Genomic DNA, 25,761 nt, shown 5'->3' on the forward strand with positions numbered 1-25,761 from the left:
TCTCATGGACCTTCCTCCTCCTTGCTTGGTCAACAACACCCAGTGCCACCCCAGCTGAGGGGGCAGCAAAATTGAGGTTCCTTCTCTCTCTGGTGGGTCCAACTCATAGAATCATGGAATATCCTGGGCTGTAAGGGACCCACAGGGCAAGTTCAACCCCTGGCCCTGCACAGACACCCCCACAACCCCACCCTGGGCATCCCTGGCAGCGCTGTCCAAACACTCCTGGAGCTCTGGCAGCCTCGGGGCCATGCCCATTCCCTGGGGAGCCTGGGCAGTGCCCAGCACCCTCTGGGGGAAGAACCTTTTCCTGATCTCCAACCTGATCCTGCCCTGGCCCAGCTGCAGCTGCTCCCTGGGCGCTGTCCCTGGTCACAGGGACATCAGTGCCAGCGCTGCCCCTCAGGAATGAACTCCTGAATTTCACTCAGTGCTTTGGGAATACAGCCACCAACAGGCCCCACGACACTGGGTTGCTTCATGAGCTCCTGGAACAACCAGATTCTCTCAGCTGCCAGTGGGATCAAGGCCTATGGCAACAGCAGAAAGGATTAAAGCAAATTATTCCAGTGTGCAGAGCCCTTGCTCCCATCTAAGGGTCAGAACATCTTGCACTGCTCAAAATTTCTTCAGAGGACATATTTCATGTCACTTCTTTATCCCTCAAAGGCTTTGCACAACAGGGAGCTCCAGCAGCAAGACAGAGAGAAAAAGAAGGAATTTTGCGCTCAGCAAAAATCAGGCCCAGCCTGGGGCATCAGAACTCGTTCTGGAGATGGGAGCAGGAGGACAGACAGCCAAGTTATCCCTCTAATTGATCATAAAGTGTCCTGGCTTGTTTGAGTGTTCGATGCCTGAGGAGGGAGGAGGAGGAGGGGGAGGGGGGGGAGGAACACTTTTACCAGCAGTGCAAGCTCAGATTTTAAACTTCTTGGAGTGCTCATCTTAAGCTTGGGAAAAAAACCCAACCCAAAGCATAAAGCAGCAATTCCATGTTCACAGAACCATGGAATGGTTTGGGTTGGAATGGATCTTAAAGCTCATTTCATTCCACCCTCTGCCATGGAGGGACCCCTTCCACTAGCCCACATTGCTCCAACCTGGCCTTGAACAGTTCCAGGGATCCAGGGGCAGCCACAGCTTCTCTGGGCACCCTGTGCCAGGGCCTGCCCACCCTCCTGGGGAGGAATTTCTTCCCACAATCCCATCTAAACCTCCTCCCTGTCAGTTTGAACCCATCTCCCCTTGTCCTGTTATATATAAGTCCCTCTCTCTCTCTTTCTTGTCAGCTCCCTTCAAGTACTGGAAGGGAATTTTTTGAATTCCTAAAAAATAGGCCAAATCCACATGTGACAATCCCACTGGAGCCCAAACGCTGCAGCCTCTCCTTTCCAAAAGCTCACAGAGAAACCCTTGTCCCTGAGAGCATCAGGGTTTAAATCCTTGTTAAATTCTCATCCTCCTCATCTCCATCACCCAGCAATGCTGGGAACTCCTCTGGCTCCTCTGCATTTTTAGCCTTGAACTCCTCTGCTGTTTAGAGACCAGGTGAAACCTTCCTGCTTTCAGCAGAATGGAAAGGCATTTGTTCCCTGTTCCTGGCTATTTGCTATTTGGGCTCTCTCATCCCTTGATTCTGGTTTGTTCCTGGTTTGTTCCTTCCTCCAGCTCCTGCGGGAGCCCCTACACCGACGGAGCGACCGGCATCGACCTGGAATCACCGTCCTCAGCTGTGCCTTTGGCAAAGCTCGGTGCTGCTTGCACAACCTCTGTGGAGGAGTTTTGCAGGCTCTGTGGAGCAGTTTTCCAAGCTCATTAGTGAGCAGGGCTGCGTGGGCCCTGGAGGCAGCAGGAATGTTAACGGGCAGCTGTGGCGTGAGCCGGCCCCCAGCGCCGCCTGGAGAGGCCGGACCTGCCAAAAGCTGGGATCCAGCAATTAGGGAAAGCCCAGAGTCTATAAATAGACCCACAGGTGAGTGCTGTGGCCCTGCTGTGCATCCTGCTTTCCCAGGAAGCGCGGAGCAATCCCCGCTGTGTGACACGTTAAACCAACTCGGGAGCCGCTCAGTCCCAGGATGCCAAACCTGCCCCTCTGGAGCCTGGCACGGAGCCAGCTGGAGAAAAGGTGACACGGCTCGAGCCACTGCACTGCCATGAGGAAGGTGGCAGCTGGTCACAAAGTGACGTGGGACACAGCCCAGAGCCAGGCCACAGCACGAGCGTGACGAGGACTCCTGGGGAAACGCCAGGTGACGGATGAGGGACGTGCTCTCCGAGGGAGAAGCTGGAATTATGCTTTCATGTGTTAAAAAGCTTTTTCAAAACCTCTTCCTGCAGGCTTGTTTTCCCCACAGACACCCAGACACCCAGAGTGCTGTGGGAAAGGGTCATGTCAACAGGGATGTCAACCACGGGAAGTCCTATGGCAGGGGGTGGAATGGGATGGGATGGGCTTTAGGGTCCCTTCCAATGTGGGCACCCTGTGCCAGGGCCTCACCACCCTCACAGGGAGGAATTCCTTCCCAATATCCCATCTAACCCTGCATTCCCTTGAGCTTAAGGCCATTCCCTCTTGTCCTGTCACTCCATTCCCTTTGAAAACCCCCCTCCACAGCACACTTAAAACAAAAACAGCAAAGAGGTGCATCAGAAAGTATTTTTGAATGACCAAGACTCGTCTCAAGGGCTTTTGGAGACACAAGAGGCATCCCCAGCTGCCTTGTGCCAGAGGGAAACAGGGAATGCGTATCCCCTGAATGCTGTCAATCCCATCTCCGGGCTCTCAGGTGGTTTCATGGAATGAGGCGGATCCAAGACTGGTGAGCACGGCCACCACTCCTACCCAGCACCCTTTGGGCAGCACTGGCAGCCCAAACTCTCCCAACAGAGCCCTGCCCCAGGACTCCAGGAGTGCCAAGGGAAGGAGCAGGCAGCAGGCTCAGCCTTGGGTCACGGTGACCATCAGTGACTCATGACCTCGAGCTGCCAAGCAGGTGACATCACTTTCATTGACATCATCTCCATCACACGGGTCTGGACAAGATCTGTCCCATCACCAAGCCAAGGAGAGCACAAACCACCGGGCAATGTGGTAATTAAGGTGCACGAATCGTGGCTGTTAAGTGAAGATTGTAATTAAACGGAACAGGTAATTATGGTATTCCTATAACTGCTCTGGAGCTGCTGCTGCTCCTCCAGACCGTTCTGAAACTGTCACTTCCTCTTGGGAAAGAGGGTGAAAAATCAGCTTTCCTTTTGGTAATGCAGATCAAACTAAGCCCTGCTGCCACCTGAAGCTACCTGATTCCACGTGGAACCTCATTCCTGGCATTCTGAGCCCTGCTCTTCATTAATCCCACTCTTCCTCATGCCCATCGTGTTTCACACCTTCCTTCAGTGCAGAGGAACAAAGACACCAGGAAAAGCTCCAATAAATCTTGGGAAACAGCTTCCCTGCACCTCTCCTTGCCCCACACGTGCCTGTGTGTCTCCATGGTCCTCCACACGCTGTGGGAGTCTCCATCTGCCACTCTTCCCAAGAAACTGTTCAGCAGTTTTCCTGGAGATCACAGAATCATGGAATGGGTTGGGTTGGGAAGGACATTAAAGTTCATCTCATTCCACCCCCTGCCATGGGCAAGGGCCTTCCACTAGACCAGCTTGCTCCAAGATGTCCCTCAACAAAAAACGTGACACTTTTCCATGATTCTGAACCAAACGAGGCTGTGACATTACAACTTCCATTCTACTGGGATATTTATCCAGAGCTTCACAAAGACAGAGGAGGCTGGGAGGGCAGGGTACGTAAATCATTGACAGAGGAACAAAACAGGGATCACATTCCTGGACTTTCAGTCTGGTCTGGGTTCCATTTTCTCTTTCACACAGGTCACGACCGGGATTTTCACAAACAACGGGTGGTCAGAGGCAACAAACCCGACCCCACGCTGCACTTCCACTGAGCAGAGACTCATTCCCAGGACAATCCCTTTGCCTTTTCCTTTTGGAGTATCTTCAGATACTTCTGCTAGCCACAAACTCCCCACGTAGCCCTGGCTCTTGTGACAGAGATTTGCCAAGGCCTCAAAGGGATTCACCAGAGCGCACCTGCAGGAGTCCCTCATCCTCCCAAAACCTCTCCAGCCTGAAGGGAAGAGGGCTGAGCCGAACACCCCCACGCCAAAGGACACTCCTGCTTTGAGGGTCGCGTCACACACACTCATTGTCACCGAGGTTTTAGCTCCGCTTAGCGGCCACAAGGCTCATTAACTACTACTTTACTCAGCAGTTACGCACACCAGCATCTTCACTCCCACCAGCTACAACAACGCCCAATCCGAATCCCAGCAAACACTTACCTCGGGAGCAGCGGGGACCGGGGCTTTGGCTTGTCCTTGTCCTTGTCGCGCTCCCTGTCCCTGTCCCGGTCCCGGTCCCTGTCCCGGTCCCTGTGCTGCCTGTCCTTCTCATCCCTCTTCACTCGTTCCCGCTCCCGTTCCCACTCTTCTTTCCGCCGCTGCCGCTCCTTGTCGCGCTCCCGTTCCCGCTCCCGTTCGCGCTCCCGCTGGCGCCGCTCCCGTTCCCGCTCTCGTTCCCGCTCCCGTTCCCGCTCCCGTTGTCTGTTCTCTCTTTCCCTTTCCCGTTCTCGCTCTCTTTCCTTGAAAAAAGAACAGAGAAACCATCGTGATGCTGTGGGAACGGCTCCCAGCGAAGCGGGTGGCAAGGGTGGGACTGCCAGGAATTATATCTGCCCTCCCTCATCAAAGGATTGACATCAATAACCTGCAAATCAACAACCTGCAAATCAATAATCTAGAGATCAATACTCTGCATCCTGCTGAGCAGCACCTGGATGCAAACACAGCATCATAGCCCAACTGTTGTTTTCAAAGGCAATGCTCAGATTAATTTGGTTTATTAAGCTTATTAAAGAAATGTATTGATGTTTACAAGTCGCTCCTCTCATTGCTAATAGTTTCTATAACCAGCTAATTAACTTTGCAAACGAGCACCAGGAAAATAATTGGTCATGTGGGGCCCAGGCTCCTGTCTGGGCACTGCTTCTGCAGAAAACAAGGATGTGGAGCAAAGGAAAAGCTATTTTTGAAAGGATTTGATGGAAAGCACTGAAAAGCTCCCCACTGAGCAGGGCTGGTTGGTTTGGTCACTGCTCCCGAGGCACAAAGTTTGATGAGGGGAAAAGGAAGAGCAGGGAAAAGGTTCAGAGCCTTGTTTTCATCCAGATCCATCTCACCACCCAGCTCCTGGGATTTTAGCAGCCGGCTGCTGCTTCGCTGTGCCTCAATCCCGATGTGCAGCTCCACCAGCACTGGACAGTCAGGGTGGAGCCTCTGCTGGTACACAGAGCACACCTGCCCAAATCTACTCCTCTCCTTCCCAAAAATTAACAAGGAAACCTTTCCTCAGCCAGGTTGTTCCCTGGAAGCTCCCTCCCTCTCCAAGATGTCCAAGAATGGCAGCAGATGTGGCTGCAAGCGCTGCTCAACTGCTACACTGAGGAGCAGCCAAGGAGCATGAGGAGGAACCACCTTCCCATCTCAGACATGGAATTGCTGAGGTTGGAAAAGGCCTTTAGATCATCAACTGCAACCCCTCAGCTCAGCACCACCACCGTGGTCACCAATGACCACGGCACCAAGTGCCACACCTGCAGGTTTTTTGAGCACTTCCAGGGATGGGGACTCCACCACTGCCCTGGGGTTAGGCAGTTCCAATGCTTTACAGCCTTTCCATGAAATAATTTCCCTAATATCCAATCTAATCCTCCCCTGGCCCAGCCTGAGGCCGTTCCCTCTCTCCTGTCCCTGTTCCCTGGCAGCAGAGCCCGACCCCCTCGGCTGCCCCCTCCTGTCAGGGACTTGTGCAGAGCCACAAGGTCCCCCCTGAGCCTCCTTTGCTCCAGCCTGAGCCCCTTTCCCAGCTCCCTCAGCCTCTCCTCGTGCTCCAGACCCTTCCCCAGCTCCGTTCCCTTCCCTGGACACTCTCCAGCCCCTCAGTGTCTGTCTTGGAGGGGCCCAAACCTGACCAGAATTCCAGGTGTGGCCTCAGCCGTGCCCAGCACGGGGGACAATCCCTGTCCTGGGGCTGTGGCCACACTGCAGCTGGTACCAGCCAGGTGCCAGTGGCTTTCTCAGCCACTGTCAAGCAGCCCTCCAGGTCCTTTTCCATCAGGCAGCTTCCCAAACTCATTCCTAAGCCTGGAGCGTTGCTTTTGCCCTCACAATGCTGGAACAGAACCTCCTCCCATCCCTTCACCTCCGGTGTGCTCTGTGCTGTCATTAAGCCAAGATTAACTATTTGAAAAGTCCTGTTTCAAGCACTGCACTGCAACCATGCCAAGGCCCAGAAGAATCTGGAAGAAAGTTAGGAAGCAAAAGCGGGGAAGGGGGAATTTCCTTACTTACTCTGTAGTTACGGTAGGGATCGGGGTCTGTGTACTGAACCCTGAAATTCTCATACTGCCCACCACGCCAGAACCGCTCTATTTCATAGTCATAATAGGGATCTGCATAGGGATCAAGCCTACAACAAAAAACAGGGAATGTTAGAGAGGGAAATGGCACCTGGGCACCACAAAAACTACGTGTTCTAGGTCAGCTCAGTCACCGTGACACAAAAACCATGTGCAATGCAGCAGGGCTGTACAGAGAGGTTGCTCTTCTACACAGCCCAGCCAAAGAGTCTTTTTTAAGGCTTATCTCTTAGTCTCTCTTATATCTCTTATTCTCTTTTGAGGCTTATCAGAGAAAAGCACAGACCTTTCTCGATAAACACCAGAAAGAGAGGCACCAAAAACTCAGCCTGGTGCAAAACCAGGAACTGTTCCTGAGAGCCCCTTCCAAGGCCTGCAAAGGGAGCAGGATGTGTTTCACCTCATTAGTTGAGAGCTGGGATTTCTGTCCATGCACCCACAGCTCATCCCAAGCACCTTCAGGAGAGGAAGGGATGGAGATCTCCCAATTCCCAGCCCCTGGAGTGCTGATGGGTGCATCCCAGTGCCACCAGGACAGGACAGGAGCTGGTGCTGAGCTTTCCACCGGGAGAAGTGGAGCTTCAGGGGCAGGTCAGCAACACCCTGCCTGTACACCTGGAGTGTCCATGGAAGGGAGGCACCACTTCTCCAGCTGGTACCCTCCAGTGGGAAGCAGGTGCTGGCCCACCCACGGACTGGTGAGCACGTGGCACACACACGGCTGCAAAACTAAGGATTTTTGGGGAGGAAAAGGACTGAAACCCCACCCTCCTTAAATTGGTTTTCCTCCATCTCCTGATTTCTATTTACACTGTTTGATGATTTTAATTCCCCAACTCAACAACATCCAACCAGCTGGAGGGCAAATATCAGATCCACTGTGAAGATGGGGAGGTGGGTACAGGGAATAAGAAACTTCCAGGGCCACAGAGGAGTCGGTGGCAGAGCTAAGACTATAAAGCAAGTGCTCCCAAATTCCAGATTATCCATAGTGAGACTCTGATTTAAAAAAAAAAAAAAAAAAGGAATAAAGAGCCATTTTTTGCATTTTAAAAGTGCCAAATAACCTAATCCAGGCTAAGGTATAGGTGTTGCCCCATGAGTCAAGTGGTACCTGTACTTCTTTCTGTGCTTTTAAAGAATTTAAGGTTTTTATTTTGGACTGAAGCAATAAGCCAAGGGGAAGAGAACCAGGGAACCTTGATTAGGGATGCTTCAAACAGCACCAAAGTCCTGATGCCAACCCAAACCCAGCCTGGATTCAGTGACATCAGGTGTTCAAAGAGACAGAAAAAAAACATCTCAAGCCACACCAGAAAGGAAACTCTGCTTTTCCACACAGACTCAAGCCCGAATTTCCCCTTCCTGTAATATTGGCAGGGGTTTTTTTATTTCAAAAAGGAACACTGCTGTGTGTTTAGATAATTCAGTGCTTAAATCATTAGGAAATCATTGGTATCACCCCAAAAGTAATCCAATATATCCACTGAGCCAACTGCTGGGGGGACACTGGTCGGTCTGTGGCCTCGGAAGTTTGAGGAAGTGCAATGGAAAAAAAGGAAAAGGAATATTTTCTTACAGTTGCAACAGTACTGGAATCAAAGACCTGCTTACCCATAGTTAATGTTTTCTTTGATGTCCACCTCCCTATAGTTATTCAAAAAAAGAAAAAGGGATTCATGAACTACTGAGACAACTCCATAGGTCACAAGACAGTGCTGAAAGCATTTTCCACATCCCAGCTGCACTTCCAGGGCTCAGCTGGCTGCAAGGTGTCCAACTGGGCAATAAATTGTGTGTGGGGCAGGAAAATCAGCATTTTCTAGAGTTTACAGCAGCAGATTCATAACTTTTCCCTTCACACACAATGAAGATATTTTAATGGCACAGTCCGCTCACATATCCTTGAATTTTCAGGAATTCCACTTGTTGGATGACTTCTGTTTAACATGGGCGATGTGCAACACATTTTCTTCTGGACTGTATGAAAACCAGGCCTGTTCTTAACAATTCTTACACCAGACAGGCCCAAAACGTTGCTGGTGGATTTTATAGACAGTCATAAAATAAAGGTAATGTATGAACAGCCCCCAGAACATCGGGGATAAACCCCAGGTGCCTCTCAGAGGAACACAAGGCCAAGATCCAGAGCTAATTAAACTCTGGAAAATATTAATATTGTAGAAAATGCTTTTCTTTCATGCTGCAGAACTGAGGACAGGGGTTTTTTAAATTGGGGAAAGGAATTGCACTCCAGAGCAATCAAAGAATATTGAACAAAAGCTTCATCTGCTCCTTTCCAGAGGTTTTTTGTAATTCATCCACTCTAAAATGAACAGAACTAAGCCTTGCAAACCCTCTGGGAGTGGAAATATTTCCATAATCTGTCCATGTAGGAAGAACAGAGGATGCATGAGCACAGAGACACAAATCCACCTGCATTCCTGCAGAACACAAGCCTCTTCCCCAAAAATTCTCTTCCCATTCCTTTTCTTGCCTTGAGAACTACCAAACAATTCCCCAGAGCCGGGTTTGAGGTCTCCAACGCTTCAAATTTTACCTTAAAACCCCAATCACCCGAACACTTAAATTCAGGGTGCTTGTTGTGGCCAGGTACCAGCTTTGCTTCTGCCCAGTGCCCAGTTTAACTGGGACCAGTTAAGGTGTTTGCTAAAATCAGTGGCTGCAGCAGCACGAAGGAACCCCCGGCTGGGGCCGAGCACGCTCCAACTTTGCAGCCTCAGCTTGGATGGCTTTAAATTCTCACAGTTGGGGTAGGGAAAAAAAGAGGGAAAAAAAGCTGGAAGAACGCACTGGTGTGAGGGAGGCAATGCAGAGCTGGAGAGGGCCCGTGAGGGGAGCAGAATTCCAAGGTTTGCTGGAGGCAGGAAGGGTTAAAGGAGGTGGGGTTGAACTGGAGCGAGCGGAGGCGGCTCAAGTTTTTAACTTCCCGCTTAATGGAAGCTGTTGCCATGTTTGGAGGTGATGTTCTCTCAGTCTGGAGGGGCAGGTGAACCCCAGCCAGCTTCACTGCACTGAATTCCCACCCAGGAATCCCTGGAGCAAACCCAAGAGTGCCTCTTACGCTGGGTCCCGGACGTCTCTGGTGATGCGGTAATTCCAGTCACGGAAAAACTCGTTCTCCTTGTCGAACTCCCGCTCGTCCTCTCCAATGGTCACAGTGAATCTTTTCTCCTCAAAGTCAGGCTCCTGCTCTTTCCTCATAGTTGCTTTTTTTAATACCTGTCAGAACACAAGAACAGCGTGAGGAGAGAACGCTCCCGGCGTGGGGAGAAACTGCAGTGTTAAAAATCCTGCCCTCGGGAGAATGCCGGCAGCTCAAGCACCTCAGAAGGGGCAGGATGCTGGACTTTCCCGGATTAATTCCCTATTCCAGCAGCTCAGAACAGCAGGGAACAGAAGCTTCCCCCCTGCAGTGATCGCATGAACTGGAGAAACTGGTTCTGAAGTGAGGGAAACTGGATCAGCTTAAAGCTTTGCTTTGTGGAGGGCTGGACTTGAGGGCCACAAATTCCCACTATTTTTAAAATATAAAACCCCCCAGAGCTGGATTTGAGCTTCTCTTGGCTGTCTAACAACTGTGATGTACAACAAAACATAATTAATAGGTTAAAAGGCAAAAGGGGAAGGGAGAGAGCAAGGCCCTCCTGCTCCAAAAGGAGCTTTTCCAGTGGATTTTGGAGCCAGCCTGCAGCTCCCTGAGGAAGGAATTTACCTCCTTAGCGTGCCGGAGTCCCCTCTCCCAGGCACTTTCTGTTGGAGGGTCTGGAGGAGGTGGAGGTAAGATTTCATCAACCACTGGCCCTCCCTGTTGGAAAGGTGAGGAGAGAAGGAGAAGACACTTGAGTTAGTTTTAAACAGCAAAGCCATGCTTTGTAAAGCTACCTCAGAGAATCTCCAGAGATGCCTCAGCACGATGGAAGCTGGGAAACCATGGAAAATTACCCCCCTCTGCTGGCAACTCCAAGAGCACCATCTAAAAATCACACAGCCAGTCGTGGACTGAATTTTGCTGAGGCATTAGCTCAAAAAAAAAAAAGGAGAAACATCACAGAATGGTGGAACGGCTTGGGTTGGAACCTTGAAGCTCATCTTGTTCCACTGGAAGGGACACTTTCCACTAGACCAGGTTCTTCAAGTCCTGTCCAACCCCACTTGGAACACTTCCAGGGATGGAGAGGGTGCTGCAGAAGCCAAAAATGCACAGAAGAGATTCCATACCCAGGGGTTGGCTGGCATCAGCGGGTGAGGGCCGATGGGAGGGGCACCGTTGGGGGAGAAGGGCTCGGGTTTGGAGATCAAGGAGTAGTTTCCTTTGTCGTTCACTCCAGGGTGGATAAAGCGACAGTTCATGCCCCAGGTGCAGTGCCCTGTGGGAACACACAGCTGTTAGATCCCTGTTTCCCATCAGCAAGCAGCGCTTCAGCCCCACAGCCACGAAAAACCCCATCAAGCATTGAAAATCCACCAAGGATTTTGCTGTTTGAGGTGTTTGACTTTCCTCCTCTCCAGCCTGGCTGGGATTTAGCTGTTTCACACACATGGAGAGACACTCGCCACCCTCCACCTGCCAGAGGGGACAAACACATCCAGACACGGATGGATCAATGTACCAGAACCTTATTCCAGTGGGGAGAAGGGAGGGATGGACACACACTGTTAATTAAAGGCAGAATAAGCCTGTGAGCTTCTCATTAGTTAATGACAAACATTTCCAATTAGGAGCTTTGCCTTTCACAGGAAACCTGAGAGCACAGCAAGCACCACGGTGCATCCCAAATAACCAGTGGTGAGGCCGAGAGCAGGATCATGGAATGGTTTGGGCTGGAAGGGCCTTAAAGCTCATCCAGTTCCAATGCTGACACCTTCCACCATCCCAGGGGGCTCCAAACCCCATCCAACCTGGCCTTGGGCACTTCCAGAGATCCAGGAGCAGCCACAGCTGCTCTGTTTTATTCCAAAAACCCCTGCAAGTTTCCCTCTATTTGCCTCCTCCAGGTTCACCATGCTGAGGGCAAAGCCCTTTTTGTGTAGTGGCTCCATGAAAATTCAGCTTTGGCCACCAAGAAACAGGAAGGTGACGCTGAGGATGCCTGGGGCAGAGTTTATCATGTAACAGCAGCTTAATGGGGAAAAAAATCCTCAAGCAAGGCCAATTGCAGCACCTTTGGCTCCTCCCACACCCCAGAGTGTGGTTACCTTTCATGAAGAAGCGGCAGGTGGGCCGTGGCCTCACTTTCCTGTCGTTGGGGTCTTTAACTTCCCCTTCCTCCAAGTCATCATCCTGGAACAGACAGACAGAGCTGACATTTCACATGGGGCATTCCCTGCAGGACCTGACACTTCCCAATCTGCTCCATGTCAGTCACTGAGAACCACCCTGGGGCAAAACCACGGGAGATGAACAAGGGCAGGTCACAAGGAACACCCCAGGGCACCTCCACAAGGTGCTGCTACCAACAGGGAGATGGGAGACTCCAGGTGGCTGTGAAAGCACCTTCCACCGTCCCAGGCTGCTCCAAGCCCCGTCCAGCCTGGCCTTGGACACTTCCAGGGATCCAGGGGCCTCCCCATCCTCACAGGGAGGAACTTCTTCCCAATATCCCACATAATCCTGCCAGTTCCACCTCGTTCTATCACTCTGTACCCTCGCCCAAAGTTCCTCTCCAGGGACAATCTCACAAATGAACTTTTCAGGGTAAGTCCAGCATATCTCCTCCAGCAACTCCTTCCCGTCTACTCCTCAGCTCCACACAGGAGCTGGGAACCAGCTCCAACAAAACTCTGCATTCTCCCCAGGGACTGCAGCTCCAGGAATAAATTCTGGGAGCTGGAGGTTGCTCCAAGATTAAGAAAGAACAGCCAGGAAACACCTCCAGAAGAAAAGTTATTGGAACTTTCAAGCACCAGCATTTGCTTTTGTTTTCCAGGGAAAAAAACCCCAACCTTCCCTGGCTTTGTTAGGCTGCACTTGGAAAGCCAAAAGGAGCTGAAAGGAGCTGGGGATGCAGAAGGCAAAGGTACAAACGACCAGGGAGTTGTCACAGGAATGTGGCCAGGAAACCAGGATTGGATCCTAAAAACCATCCTAGTTTTCCCTCTCTCTGCCTCCATTTCCCTATTTCCAGCACGTGAAACACGTGAAGAGGGAGCATCTGGATGGGCCTTCCCTCTGCCTGGCAGCAGTGGTTTTCTGGGTGGAAAAGATGAGGAAAATTCTCTCCTTTGATCCATTTAGCAGCTGGAAAGAGGGAAAAAGCCATCACTGGGCTGTAGACAAACAAAGGAGCAACAGAGAGGAGGGTTAAGAGCCTCTCCTGCTGCATTCCTGAGCCAGACAGGGAGAGCTCCCCTCAACAGCAAGGGATTCAAAAGCCTACACTTATATTCCAATTAAAATTTGCATTAATATTCCCTTCCTGAAAGCAGAAGAAAATGCAGAGATTGAAGTTTTCCCCAAAGCTGGGGCTGGCTTTCAGTGCTGCCTGAATGGAAGAACCAGCTCCACTCTGCTGCTTTCAAAAGAACTGTGTGAAGTCTGGAACAAAGGGGGAAGTATTTATTTCTGTGAGGTCTCCTTGGAATCAGGCAGCTGGGAATGCTGTTATGAGTTAATGTATGAAAACCAGAGTACAGATTCATCTCCTGCTTTGTAAGGAGAGCTCCCAAGAATGCCTCAGGCTCCAAAGGAGAGCATTCATATTTTAATCAAGGAGCAGGCACAGAGTCGGGGCTCCAGGAATTTTTTTGCACCCCATAACGTGCTGGAATTCCTTCTAACTGATTCAGGAATACACAAAACCTTTGGAAAACACGTGTTGGACACAATCATCTGCCAGGATGGGCACAAGGAAGAAAAACGGCATCATTTTTTAAAGCAATTAAACTTGTCAATGAACTATGAAGAGTAAAAACCACACAAAATATGATTCTTTAATGAAAAGGGAGGAGGGTCTGTCCAGGGAGGCTCCAGCAGCTTCCCAGGGTCCTGTGGCCAGGTCAGATCCACAAGAACGGGGCCTAGAAGGACACAGCACCTCCCCTCCTCAGCTGAGGAGCCCCACCAGTGACCCCACCCACACTCCAGTGCTTCCCTGCACATTCCCAGGATATTCCCAGAACGCAGCCCAGCTGGGCAGGTGGGACTGTGGAATGGGGAGCCAGCCCAGGTGCTCTGCACCAGCAATTTCTCTTGGCAGTGCTCTACACTCCCACTGCTGGGATGCAATTCCAGACCAGGAGCCCACAGGAGGGCTTTTCCTGGAATTAATTTGCCCTGTTTTCTCCATGAAAAAGGAGGGGAATTGCCATCAAGCTGCACGAAACAGCTGCTGCTCTGCAGAGCTCCCTGCTGCACACAAACAGGGATAAAGATGATACTTTCCCTAATCCTCACTGCAACTAAAGCCCACTTTTGATTTTTCTGAGTATCTTGGCTGTGAAACTCTGCACATCCCTGACCCCACCCTCAAACCATGCCTTGGGCATTTTCCAGAAATCCCAGCGCCTTCTGTTTCCCTTCCACACACCCAGATGCTGCTGGAGCCCCACAAACAGCTGAGGATCAGGGTTCCCCACCTGCTGAGCACCACAACCACCCTCCAGCACCAGCCCCTCAATCTGAGCAGCTCCTGGACACCCAATCCATGGGATTTGCTGTCAGCATCACTCCCAAGTCCTCCAGGAGCAGTAAAGCACTGGAGCCTTCCCATATTGAGAGGGAACAAAGCTCATTTGGGATGGCTCTGGGACAAAGCTTTGGTTCAGCATGTGGCACCAGGGGCCCCAAGCCCTGAGATCAGGGCCTGCCCCATGCTGTGGCCTTACCTCCAGGGAAAAGGGTGTTCCTTGCACACTGGGGACACGGATATTCCCATCAGGAGGAGGAAGGAACTGCAATGGGAGAGGCAAGTAGCTCTGAACCCCCACAGGGCTCTGCCCACCTCCTACTTACATCGATTTCTCCATCGTCGATTTCTCCATCATCCTCTTCCTTCTTCTTCTCCTTGAGGGGATCCTGCCCATCCTTCTCATCATCACTTTTGCTGCTGGATTTCTTCTCATCTTCAGGGGCATCATCTCCTTTCTCCTCTTCCTCGTCATCCTCCCCAGCAGCTTTCTCCCCATCCTCCTCTGCAGCAGGAGCACTGGGTTCCTCGGGAACCTCCTCATCATAGTCCAGCTCGTGCTCATCCAGCTCCCTGGTGACAGAGGACACTTCCAGGTCATTTGTCCTGTCTTCCTCCTCTCCTTTGCGGGGCTGGGGGCTCTTCAGCTCCACGCTCTGCTCGTTGGTGTCGGATTCCTGGGACTTGGCCTCGCTCAGCCGATCCTCCTCATCCGAGTGGTTCTCCTCTTCCCCCCGGCTCAGGGCCCTGACTGCATCCTCCTCCTCGCCCAGGAGGCTCCCCTGGCCACCCTCTCCATCGAGTTCTCGGTCTGAGCCGCTCTCCTTCAGGACCTCCTCATCGGAAAGCTGCTGGTCCTCTTCCTCAGGAGAGCAGGGGTTTCGCTCCGGGCTGTCGGAAACGTCCATCAGTACCTGAGAGTCTGCAGGGAGAGAACAGCTCTGGTTATGGGAGCAAACTGGGAAATCAGGGAATGCTCACCCTGAAGGACTTGTTCTCCTGTGCTTTGCCTCCTAAAGAAAGGCTGTTTGAATTCCTGGGAAGCCAAGGAATGGATGGGGCCCTGAGGAACCCAATCCAATGAGTGGCATCCGTGCCCAAGGCAGAGGTTCGGAATGAGAGGAGCTTTAAGGTCCCCTCCAACTCAATCCATTCTGGGATTCCATGAGTTCAGGAATATGGTTTCTCAGAGATCCTTCAAGAGGGAAACACAGTCTGAACTGCACAAAGAACTGGTTTCAGTATTGTCCCAGACTGGTGTGTGCCACCCTTCACAGACAATGACAGAGCTTGAGGTGGAATTTCACAGAATCCCAGAATGGGTGGGGTTAAAAATCATCCCCTGCCATGGCAGGGACACCTTCCACCATCCCAGGCTGCTCCAAGCCCTGCCCAACCTGGCCTTGGGCACTGCCAGGGATCCAGGGACAGCTTCTCTGGGCACCCTGTGCCAGGGCCTGCCCACCCTCCCAGCCAGGAACTCCTTCCCAGTATCCCATCTAACCCTGCATTCCTTCAGCCTAAGGCCATTCCCCCTTGTCCTGTCACTCCAGGCCCTTGTCCAAATCCCTTTTCCATCTTTCCTGTGGCTCCTTCAGGCCCTGCAAGGCCACACTGAGGTCATCCCAAAGCTTCTCCTCTCCAGGCTGAACAATCCCAGCTCTCACAGCCTTTCCTGCCAGCAGAGCTGCTCCATCCCTCTGCTCATCCTGGTGCCTCCTCTGGACTCTCCACAGCTCCAGGTCCTTCTGGGGCTGGGGCAGCTCTGCAGGTGGGGTCTCACCTGAGCGGGGCAGAACCCTCAGTAAAGACCCCAAATTCCTTCAAACCAGCAGACCCAGCTGCCTGCACTGAGACTTTTCTAGAAGATACCTAAATATGTGCTTGGGAGATGTTAAAAATCCCAAGTCTGCTGAGAATAAATCCAATAAATACAACAGAAAAGGGCAGGGTGCAAAGCAGGGAAAGAAACCTAAGCCATACGTTTATTTATTTTACTCCAGAAACAGAAACCCCATAAATTACAGACCTGCCTGACTGGAACTGGCTGAGCTGGCCCTTCCTAGGCAGGTGACTGCTTCACATCCAAGCAAAAGCTCTAAAAACCCTAAAGAAAAGCTGTGGAATTACAACTCATCTTCATTTTAACGGGTCCCATGTTTTATTCCAGCTGCTCCCTGCAGGTTCATTTAGTGCTGCCACAAAAACATAAACAGTCAAGAGTTTCACCTGTTATTTTTAAAACCCTTGGAGCAGAAATGCTACAAATGTCAGACTCTGGTTGCTCCTTTAACCACACCCAGCGATCCATCAGGAAATCAGAGCTTATTAAACTTTTATTAAGCTGCTCCTTCACCTTTTCCTGACACTTCTCCCTGTTTCTCCCACTGGTTTTGCGCAGGGAAGGTGATTTCCCATCAAAGAGCCACCACAGACACACCAAACCCTCCCCCAACCAAAGCAAACTGAGCCTCCCCAGCACCTGAACCTCCAAAATCTTTTGGTAATGAACAGAATTTGCTGCAAACTCTGAAGATCAAAGTCCCACTCCAGAAAATGCTGCTCCTTATACTGTGGGAAGTCTGCAGAGGAGTTAAAACCAGAAAATAAATTCAAACCACTCCCAGAAGCACCTTAAGCTGTATTTGAGGACTGACTATGCTCTCCCCAAGGCCTCAGAGCCCTGCTGATATCAGCTAATTGATAAACATGAGATGATCTCAACATCAGCAGGGCCCAGAGCAGCAGAAAAGCCACATTTCGAGCTCCCTCCCAGCTCCTCTTGCTCCTCTGCACATCTGAAGTTGGTTCCTGCTCACCAGCAAAGTTCTGATTTCCCTGACAAAGTCAAACCCAAAATGAAAAGGCAGAAGCCTTTGCCTCCTGGTGACAACGGCTGCGATCCCAGGATGGATCTGAAGCAAATTATCTCCTTATTGAGCACATCAAGCCTGGTGCTGAGCTCATAAATTCCTGCACCAATTGTTATTGGCTTTGAGAGCCAGCTCAGAGCGGGGATTTTAATTGCCCAAGTGCCTGAGAAGTGACTTTGTGTGAACACAGAGGTCAGCCCAGAGAGGCCACCACAAATAGAAAAGCTGCCAGGGGCACGTGGACTCAGGAAATTTGTTTTTTGATTCCTTGCAAATAAGCAGCACCAAAAAAAAAAAGAAAAAAGGTATTTAAGTGAAGCAAATGGCTTTTTGTGTTTGACACAGAGACCTTTAGAGGGATGGGAAGAAACAAATATGTTCTGATGGGGAGGAATATAAAAGACTGACCTCCACAGCAGCTATTAAAGCTCTCATAAAAATCCAGAGCATCCAGCAGTTGTAATAATTTCCTATTAATTTCCATCAGCAGAAATGATAAGAAATGCAATAAATGATGCCCCAAGTGAGAAGAGTTCACAGAATCCAGGCAGAGAGGGGGTTTTGGGGTGTATTTGCTTGGATTCAGGGATTGGGCTGTTGCTCCAAGATTCCCCAAAACCAACAAGGCAGATTTTGGCAGCAATCTTACCCTGTGTGGAAATGCCCCAAAACAAAGCCCAGATGGCCAAAGGTAAAATCAGCAGCAGGAAAAGAAACCTGGGAGGTGGAAATTAAAAGGAAAACTGCCTAATGATAAAACAGGACAGCAAGTGTAATTCCAGTTGTAAGTGCTGTCTTAAAATAATCTGAAAATCAATTTATTCCAAATCTGTCAAATTCTGCAAGGGGTTTTTTTTTTTTTTAAGATGGTTTTTCATCTTCAAATCACAATTTATCCCAAACCTCTGGAATTGTGAGAGGTTTTTCTGAGGAGGCTTTTTAAATCTGCAAATCATGATTTATCCCAAATCCTGAAAGGTTTGGGGTCTTTTTGAGGTGTTTTTTAGGGGTTGTTTTGGGGTTTTGTACATTTGGGGCTTTTAAAAATTGCCTTCTGCTGCCCTTTAGTGAAACATAAAGGCAAATATCACAAAAACCTGAGAAAAGTGACTACATGGAAGTATTTAAAATCAAGCAACAGCGACCTAAGTGGCAGAGCAGAAACCCCCAGGTTTCATCCCTCCCTCACCTTAAACTTGGCCTTTTTTTGTGCCTTAAAACTAAGCCAGTTTCTTCCTGATTCACAACCAGTTATAAAAGCAAAAAATTAACTCCTAAGCCCCAGATAAGCTTGTTTGACTTGCAGCTCAGGCAAGAAGCAGGGATGTATTAATGCTTCTCACTGAACAGCCTTTTATCTCTGAAAAAATCTTGAAAATTCAGGCAAAGCTGCCTTTGGTCCCAGCTGCACAACTATTTCTGTTCCAAAACTGCCTCTGTTTGCTCAAAGTGTGTCAAATGTTCCTTTCCTGCATGGCTGAGGCAGCCTGGAGCAGCACAGGGCACTGGGAATTCCATCCAGGCTCACAAACCTCTGCTGTTTCCAGGCTAAACGAGCTGGGACAGCCCTTCCATGGGGAAGTTTAGGAGTAAATGCACTAAATAAGGGGCATTTTCAGGCAAAAAAATGAAGTGTCTTTCCCTGTTTTTGGAATGACTTGGGCATGCCTCAGTGAGCTGAAAGCCTCTTCAAAGCAGGTCACACACTGTTGGGGAAGGAGCTGAGGATGTGGCAGCAGATTCCTCCCTGGGGGGAGCAGATGGCACCGCTGGCCCCACAGGTGGAGCCCCCCTTTCCCTCCAGTTGTTCCCTCTGGATTCTGTCCCTGCCAGTGCTGCATCCAGCAGGAGCAGGCATCCCACGAACACAGAAAGTGGGGAAAACTCCTCAGCAACCCAGCTGGGGTTCAATCACGTTTTTGAGTTAGGAAAGAAGAGCTTTCAGTTCCACAACACATCAGTGACTCGGAAGTTTCCCAGCTCGGGAATATTTCAAATTAGGGAATGAAGCATGAACTGCTCCTTAATTTATCAGTGTTCCATGGCAGAGATGCTCCTCCTACCTGGCCATCCTCACCTGCACTGGATGCACCAGGAAGGAGCCAATTTATTCCCAGTGAAGCCTCCCAGCCTTGCTGGAAACACTTAAAATTACACATTTCCCCCCCTAAAAAGAGGAGGAGAAAATTGTGGAGATGCTACAGAAATTTAAATTCAGCTGCTTCACTTCCTTTGTAACACATTCTTATCAAAGCTTAACGACATCCAAGATTTTTTTAACTTAAAGCACCAAGATCAAGCACAGCCTGAAGGCAGGGAGAGAAAAGCCCTTTGCTACTTGAACTGTTTTTAAAACTCCACTTCCACCTCGCCAGGGAATCCCAGGACACATTTTAAATAATATCCTGAACCTCACACTTTTGTCAGTTGATTTGTCCAAGGCCAGAGCAGTCAGAGCAGGAATTCTTCTTACCCAGCAGCTCCTTTTGCAAAATCAGGCCCAACTTCCCCTCTTTTGTTAATTAAACAGCACCAAAAGGTGCAAAATGAAGAAGGAAGAAATTCCAGCCAGGAACTGAGTACCTATAAAAACCTGGAGCTTGGCAGAGCCTTAAAATCCTACAAATTTTCAAGGATATCAAGAACCAAGCACATTCCCAACTTCTGTCCCCCTCACAGCCCTGGGGGAGGTCACAGGACAGGTGGGAAGGAAAGAAGAGAGGAAGTTCCTTCCTTCAGGTTGAAATCTTTGGGATAAAAGGAAAAAATCCACTTCCTAAAGGGCAAACAGCTCCATGCAACGTGAAAATGTCCCTGTGAATCAGCTCCATGAAATCCAGGGGTTAAAGCAGAGCAGAAAAGTTCTGGAGCAGGGTCTAAGTGCAGCCAGGAACAATGAGGGAGCTGAGGAGAGAGAATGGGAATAGTGCTGACAGGACAGGTGAGGAGAGAAAGGCAGCACAGAAAGATTTAGGGAACAAAGAACTGCAAAAACAGAGGCCAAGCAGAAACAAAGGGCAGGAACCAACACGCGGAAAAACATGGAAGAGGAGCAGAGACAGCAGGAGAAGGAAATAAAATGCCTCAGGATCCAGGAAAGGGGGAACAAGGAACACTGAAAGGATGAACTTGTGTGCAGCCCTGCCCTGATTGGAATTCCAGTGGTTAACAGGGTTAATTAACCAAAATCCTCATTTCTCTGCCATCCATAGGGAGCTCCAAGGTGGAGGATGCCCTGGAAATTCAGCAGCTCTCAGGGAACCCTTTAATGGCCCAAACTCAGCTGCCTTGTGGGATCAGTTTGTTGGTGAGAGGTATTTCCAGGAGCTGGGAGAGCTCCCGTGGAGAATGTTCCCCATGGCTTTGTACTGGAAACCTGAAGGGAAAAGCAGCTGGAGTTTGTTTTCCCAGCACAGCTGATTTTCCTACTGCTCCTCCTGCAGCTGTCCCCCAGCAAATGCTGAGTTTGAGCTCTCAGGGCCTCAGGAAGAGACAACCAGCAGGGTTATACCTGAATCCTGCAGGATTTGGGGATAATCCCACCCAAAAGAATGATTTTGGATCAGCAGTTTGGCAAAGAGCTGTCCTGGTAAACTGGGACCCTTTTCCTGAATCCAGGCAAACCTTGGAAAGAAAGAATTCACACCCTGGAGGTGCTGTTCTTGCTACAGCTCTGAGGAGACTCACCTGAGAACTGACCCTGCAGGTGATGGACCCCAAATCTACCTCAGAACTGACTCTGCAGGTGACGGACCCCAAACTCACCTGAGAACTGACCCTGCAGGTGATGGACCCCAAATCTATCTCAGAACTGACCCTGCATGTGATGGACCCCAAACTCACCTGAGAACTGACCCTGCAGGTGATGGACCCCAAATCTATCTCAGAACTGACCTTGCATGTGATGGACCCCAAACTCACCTGAGAACTGACCCTGCAGGTGATGGACCCCAAACTCACCTGAGAACTGACCCTGCAGGTGATGGACCCCCAGCCCACCTCAGAAGTGACCCTGCAGGTGATGGACCCCCCAAACCCATTCAGAACTGACCCCACGGGTGACAAACCCCAAACCCAGGTCAGGACCCACCCGCACGTGCAGCTCGTGCTGCTCTGGGGTCCCCCTCACCTCAGAGGGTCTCCTGCCAGGCTGGGCTCCTCCTGCTGTGCCCCCCGGGCCGCGGCTGCTGGCGCTGTCCCTGTTCCCACTGCCTGGGGAGAGGGCACAGTCAGAGCCACCTGCACCCCTGCTCTCTGTCCCACCCTCCCAACGCCGCCCGATGAGACCCGGCTGTCCCCCAGCACCCACCCAGAACGACGGCACCCGCCATAGCCGGGGCCGCCCCTTCCCATTCATTACCCCACAGAAACGGGGGGGAATTCATTGATTTCCCCACTCTCCCATCCCCAAACGCCCCCCAGGCTCCCCGCGCCCCGCCCCCGACCCCCTTTTAAAGGAGCGCTGTGCCCTCCCCTCCCCGTCCCCCATCCCCGGCCACTCCCGGGGGGGTTCCCCCTCTCCCCCCCTCCCCGGGGCCGCCCCCGCCCCGCGCTTCCCCCTCCCCCTCCTCCCGCCGGGCCCGGGCCCGCCCCCCCTCTCCGGCGCTAGGCCGCGGCAGCGCGGGCGGCGGCTCACCGGTGTCGGGGGGCGGCGGGGGCCCGGCGCGGTGCGGGGCGCGGCGGGGGCGGGCCGGGGGCGGCGGGGGCCGGCGGGGCGGCGGCGGCAGCGCGGGACGGGGCGGCGGAGCGGCCTCTACTCGCGGCGGCGCAGGGCGGCCATGGCGTGACGTCATCCGCTCGCGACGGGCCCCGGCTCGAGGCGAGAGGAGGGGAGGGGGGAGCGCGCGCTCCGCACCCCCCCCAACCGCCCCCCCACCCCCCGCGCGCGCGCGCGCGCGCGCCTTAAAGGGGCCGCGTCTTAAAGGGGCCGCGCACGGCAAGGACGGGGCACGCGTGTGCGCGCACAGGTGCGCGGGCAGGTGAACACGTGAACACGGTGTGTGTGCAGGCGTGCGTGGGCGCACACGCGAGCACGTGGAGGGGCAGGGAGGCGCAAAGGTCCGTGCACGCGCGCGGCTGGACAGATGTTCGTGGGGGCACACGCGTGGCTCCAGATGTGCACAGGCCGCACACAGACACACAGAGGGACGGGGCACACGCGTGCCACAGAGTCAGGGAATATTTAGGGTGGAAGGGAGCGCTGGAGATCATCCAGGCCAAGGCAGGGCACCTGGAGCAGGTGGCACAGGAACACGGCCAGGTGGGACTGGAATGTCTCCAGACAGGGAGACCCCACGCCCTCCCTGGGCAGCTGCTCCAGGCCTCTGCCACCCCCCATGGACAGAGGTTCCTCCTCGCGTTGAAGTGGAACTTCTCGTGTTTTAGTTCGTGCCCGTGGCTCCTCTTGCTGTCGCCGGGCACCACTGAACAGAGCCTGGCACTGTCCTCGGAGACATTGATGGGATCCCCTCCCAGCCTTCCCTTCTCCAGCCCGACCATGCCCAGCTCCCGCAGTGCCTCCTCGCCAGGGCGATGCCCAGATCTCCCAGCTGGGACTGGTTGGGGCAGGAGAGGGTGTGGCCGGGGGGAGGAGTGTCTGCGACAGGTATAAAAGGTGAGGTGAGGGTGATGGGGGTGATGCAGAGAAGAGCTGGGATCTGCTAAAGGTGGGGATGGGGATGGGGATGGGGATGGGGATGGGGATGGGGATGGTCATGGTCATGGTCATGGTCATGGTCATGGTCATGGTCATGGTCCACTGGATCCCCCACCATGAGGCTCCTGGCTGGAGATTCCCCCTGGAGCCCCTCAGCTAGTGCCTGGCTGGACGTATCCCTGGATCAGCAGGGTTGGGGGTGCCCCCATGGGTGTCTCTGACTCCCAAAGCCCTGGCTGCCCTCTCTGAGGGCCCGGAGCACAGGCACAGCCCGGGGATGGTGTCTCACCTTTGCTCCAGCGCTGACTCAGGCTCCCACGTGTCCCTTTACGCAAGAGCCCTGCTGGCAGGGGACTCTGGCCGGGCAGCCCCCGCTGGCCTGGCCCCTGCCAAAGGGCAGGACCAGCCCCTGTAAAGGCAGCGGTGACAGAGCTCAGGCTCAATTCTGTCACTGGAATTGCTAGTGGAGAGATCTCCTGGAGCAGACAGGAGCTGAAAGGAGTGGAAGATCTCCTGGAGTGGAGTGCAAGGTACTGGTGGGAACAGGTCTTGAGTGGACAGGAGCTGACGGGACCACTGTCCTTCCTCCCCACAGGGTGCTCCGTGCTCCTTGGAAGATGGATTATGCCAAATCCCTGAGCCAGCGCCTGGCTGTCCCCGTCTCCAAGTAAGTGCCGTGGAGCCCCTGTCCCCAGGATGGGGACATCCCATCAGAGCCCTCCCTGCTCCCCCGGGTGCTGGCACTGCCGGGGGATGGTGCTGGCTCTCAGGACACCCCGATCCCTGTATCCCTTCCCAGATGTGTCTCGGCCAGTGCCTCCATGACCCAGCAGCTGCTGGCGGGCCCGGCCCCGCCGCCCCGGCCCTACCGCGTGTGCAACTGGGACCGCAGCCTGCGCAAGGGCGTCATGGCCCCGAGCCTCGCCGAGCTGCTGCGCCAGGTCTGTCTGTCTGTCTGGGCTCTGGCTGTCCGTCCAGGGACCGTGCCCAGCCCTGCTCACCCCCAGCCCCGTTGCAGGCTCAGAGCGCCCTGGCCCTGCCGGTGCCCATCATGCTGGTGCTGGACGAGGACGGCACCGCGGTGGAGACGGAGTCGTTCTTCCGGACGCTGGAGGAGGGCACGGCACTGATGGCCCTGAGCAAGGGGCAGACCTGGACTGCCCCCAAGGTGAGGGGATCCCTGAGAGGGGCAGGAGGCTGGTTTTGTCCTGTCTGGCCCACGCTGGAGGTGGGACTGGGAGGGTAGGGTGCACTGGGTGACCGTGGTCCCGCTCTTCCTTAGACACGTGGCTACCAGGTGAGCCTGTCCCGCAAGCCCCCGCGCAGGATTGACGTCGCCTGCGTCACCTTTGACCTGTACAAGACCGACCCGAAGGACCTGGGCTGCCTCAACGTCAAAGCCACCCTATATGGCACCTACAGCATGTCCTATGACCTGCGCTGCTACGGGGCCCGGCGCCTGATGAAGTGAGCGCGGGGGGCTGGGGACACTCTGGGAGCAGGGACACTGCCCAGCCCCTCCGTGGCATGCTGACCCCTTTCTCCCTGCCCAGGGAAGCCCTGCGCTGGACGCTGTTCACCATGCAGGCCACGGGCCACGTCCTGCTGGGCACCTCGTGCTACATGCAGCAGCTGCTGGATGCCACCGAGGAGGAGCAGAAGGAAGAGGAGAAGAGCCCTGTCCCCCTTCAGAACCTCCTGCCCCGCAGCCTCCCTGCCCTACCCTACAAGAAGATGCTGCAGTGAGGGCTGGCTGGCCTGGTCTGTCCCCTCCTCTGTCCCCCAAGCCCTCGGGGGTCCCAGCACCCCACTAGGTCAATGCCTGGGCAGAGGCTGCCGTGGTGGCACAGCCTCTCCTTGCACTCCGCTGGCTGAGTGTTGCCGGATCTGCTCTGGAATAGCTGCTGCTCTGTAAATATATTTATTTAAGTCAAGTTATCCTGAATTCAGCTGCCTCTTGTGTCATCTTTGTGGGGGGGACACCCAGGACACGCAGCCCTTGCACTGCTTGGCACACTGAGGTGGTGGTGTAAGAGGTGAGAGGAGGGGACCTGTCGCAAGTGCTTCCCCAGGGGAACTGCTGCCTTCATCACCCTCCTCCTCCCTGGCACCAGAGCCTGTCTCCCACCCCCTGGCACTGCAGCCACCCACAACATGGTGATGGGGCAAATCCCAAAGCCCCCGGCCCGTGGCAGCTGGCACCACGCCTGCCCTTGCTTCCTTTAAAGGGATGAAAGATTTCCCTGCTCCTTGTGCCCCTGACTGTGCAGGGCTGGCACAGAGGGACAGCCCTCGTGCTGTGGAGGGGGTGTTCTGGTCCCTGGGGTCACCAGCCCCCTTGGCAGCCCTGGGCAGGGGCTCACTGTGCCCACTCCAGCCTTGCACAACCCCGTGCTGGTGCTGGCCTGGCTCTGTCCACAGGGATCCCAAGGCCCCGCCAGCTCCAAGGATACCAGCTGGGAAACAAACCAAGCTGGGGGCACTGGGTTCCAGCCACCTGGCCCTTGGGGGGCTGTCCCCGAGTGTGCAGGGGGAGCCCAGAAAGATCCTGAAGCACAACCCCTGCCAGAGAGGGTGGGAGGGAGGGGAACAACCCACTGCCCACCTGTGCTGGACTGGGAATACTGGGATGAGCTGTGGGGAGGTGAGAGGCCACCCTCTGGGCATCCTTAGAGCCATTTCCTGCCCCCCCCCCACCCCCCCCCCCCGTCACCCTGTGGGGGACACCTGAGCTGAGCCACACTCACCTGGGCACCTACTGCAAGGTCTGGAGCTGCAGCGCAGGAGCTGATCATGTGGCAGAGAGCTGAGCCCCAGCTGGGGCTGTAGGGACTTAATTACCCTGATAACTAATGAGGATCAGCACCAGCTGAACCCCATGTGGGAGCAGCGACTTTGCCCCATGGCACAGATGCGTGACCTCCCCGTGCTGACGTAGTGCCACCCAGGGACAGCGTGGGCACTGTCGTGCCCTGCCCCGCCCATGCCACTGTCACCCCATGGCTGTACACACCCGGTGGCCCCATCCCCCGGCCCTTTGGGCTGCCGGTGGCCGTGCCAGCCCCGCAGTGTCCCCCGCCCTCACACAGG

At 53.4% G+C, this 25,761-nt stretch overlaps 2 protein-coding genes across 4 annotated transcripts in view; one reads left to right on the forward strand and one right to left on the reverse strand.

Moving 5' to 3' along the window:
* The window catches only part of ZC3H18 (zinc finger CCCH-type containing 18), a 42,959-nt gene extending 21,522 nt beyond the window's left edge, over nt 1–21,437 (reverse strand). The window contains exons 1-10 of the mRNA XM_069026785.1: nt 21,376–21,437; nt 21,145–21,227; nt 14,469–15,064; nt 11,714–11,798; nt 10,736–10,884; nt 10,230–10,322; nt 9,579–9,736; nt 8,108–8,140; nt 6,426–6,543; nt 4,359–4,657 (exon numbers count right to left, since the gene is read on the reverse strand). Of these exons, the coding sequence (XP_068882886.1) occupies nt 4,359–4,657; nt 6,426–6,543; nt 8,108–8,140; nt 9,579–9,736; nt 10,230–10,322; nt 10,736–10,884; nt 11,714–11,798; nt 14,469–15,050 (1,517 nt within the window). The 5' untranslated portion in view covers nt 15,051–15,064; nt 21,145–21,227; nt 21,376–21,437. The remainder of the gene's footprint in view (nt 1–4,358; nt 4,658–6,425; nt 6,544–8,107; nt 8,141–9,578; nt 9,737–10,229; nt 10,323–10,735; nt 10,885–11,713; nt 11,799–14,468; nt 15,065–21,144; nt 21,228–21,375) is intronic.
* A 526-nt stretch (nt 21,438–21,963) lies between these two features.
* CIDEC (cell death inducing DFFA like effector c) lies at nt 21,964–24,616 on the forward strand. 3 transcript variants are annotated; one of them, XM_069026788.1, is made up of 6 exons: nt 21,964–21,982; nt 23,267–23,338; nt 23,471–23,612; nt 23,690–23,839; nt 23,954–24,138; nt 24,225–24,616. In XM_069026788.1, exons 2-6 carry the CDS (start codon nt 23,289–23,291, stop codon nt 24,415–24,417), a joined length of 720 nt encoding a protein of 239 aa, XP_068882889.1. In that variant the 5' UTR covers nt 21,964–21,982; nt 23,267–23,288; the 3' UTR covers nt 24,418–24,616. The 3 variants fall into 3 exon arrangements, with proteins under 3 accessions (XP_068882889.1, XP_068882888.1, XP_068882887.1); XM_069026787.1 differs by lacking the exon at nt 21,964–21,982 and adding an exon at nt 21,993–22,011; XM_069026786.1 differs by lacking the exon at nt 21,964–21,982 and adding an exon at nt 22,649–22,681.
* The last annotated feature ends 1,145 nt before the right edge of the window (nt 24,617–25,761 follow it).

This window comes from Aphelocoma coerulescens, chromosome 11 (genome assembly GCF_041296385.1).
Source record: "Aphelocoma coerulescens isolate FSJ_1873_10779 chromosome 11, UR_Acoe_1.0, whole genome shotgun sequence".
Classification (NCBI taxonomy): domain Eukaryota; kingdom Metazoa; phylum Chordata; class Aves; order Passeriformes; family Corvidae; genus Aphelocoma; species Aphelocoma coerulescens.

What these genes read in the sequence shown, in the direction of transcription:
- CIDEC (XM_069026788.1), top strand. Translation starts at nt 23,289, where the DNA reads ATGGATTATGCCAAATCCCTGAGCCAGCGCCTGGCTGTCCCCGTCTCC. An exon ending in TCGCCGAGCTGCTGCGCCAG is followed by an intron (nt 23,613 to 23,689) that starts GTCTGTCTGTCT and finishes GCCCCGTTGCAG; the next exon opens with GCTCAGAGCGCCCTGGCCCT. An exon ending in AGACCTGGACTGCCCCCAAG is followed by an intron (nt 23,840 to 23,953) that starts GTGAGGGGATCC and finishes GCTCTTCCTTAG; the next exon opens with ACACGTGGCTACCAGGTGAG.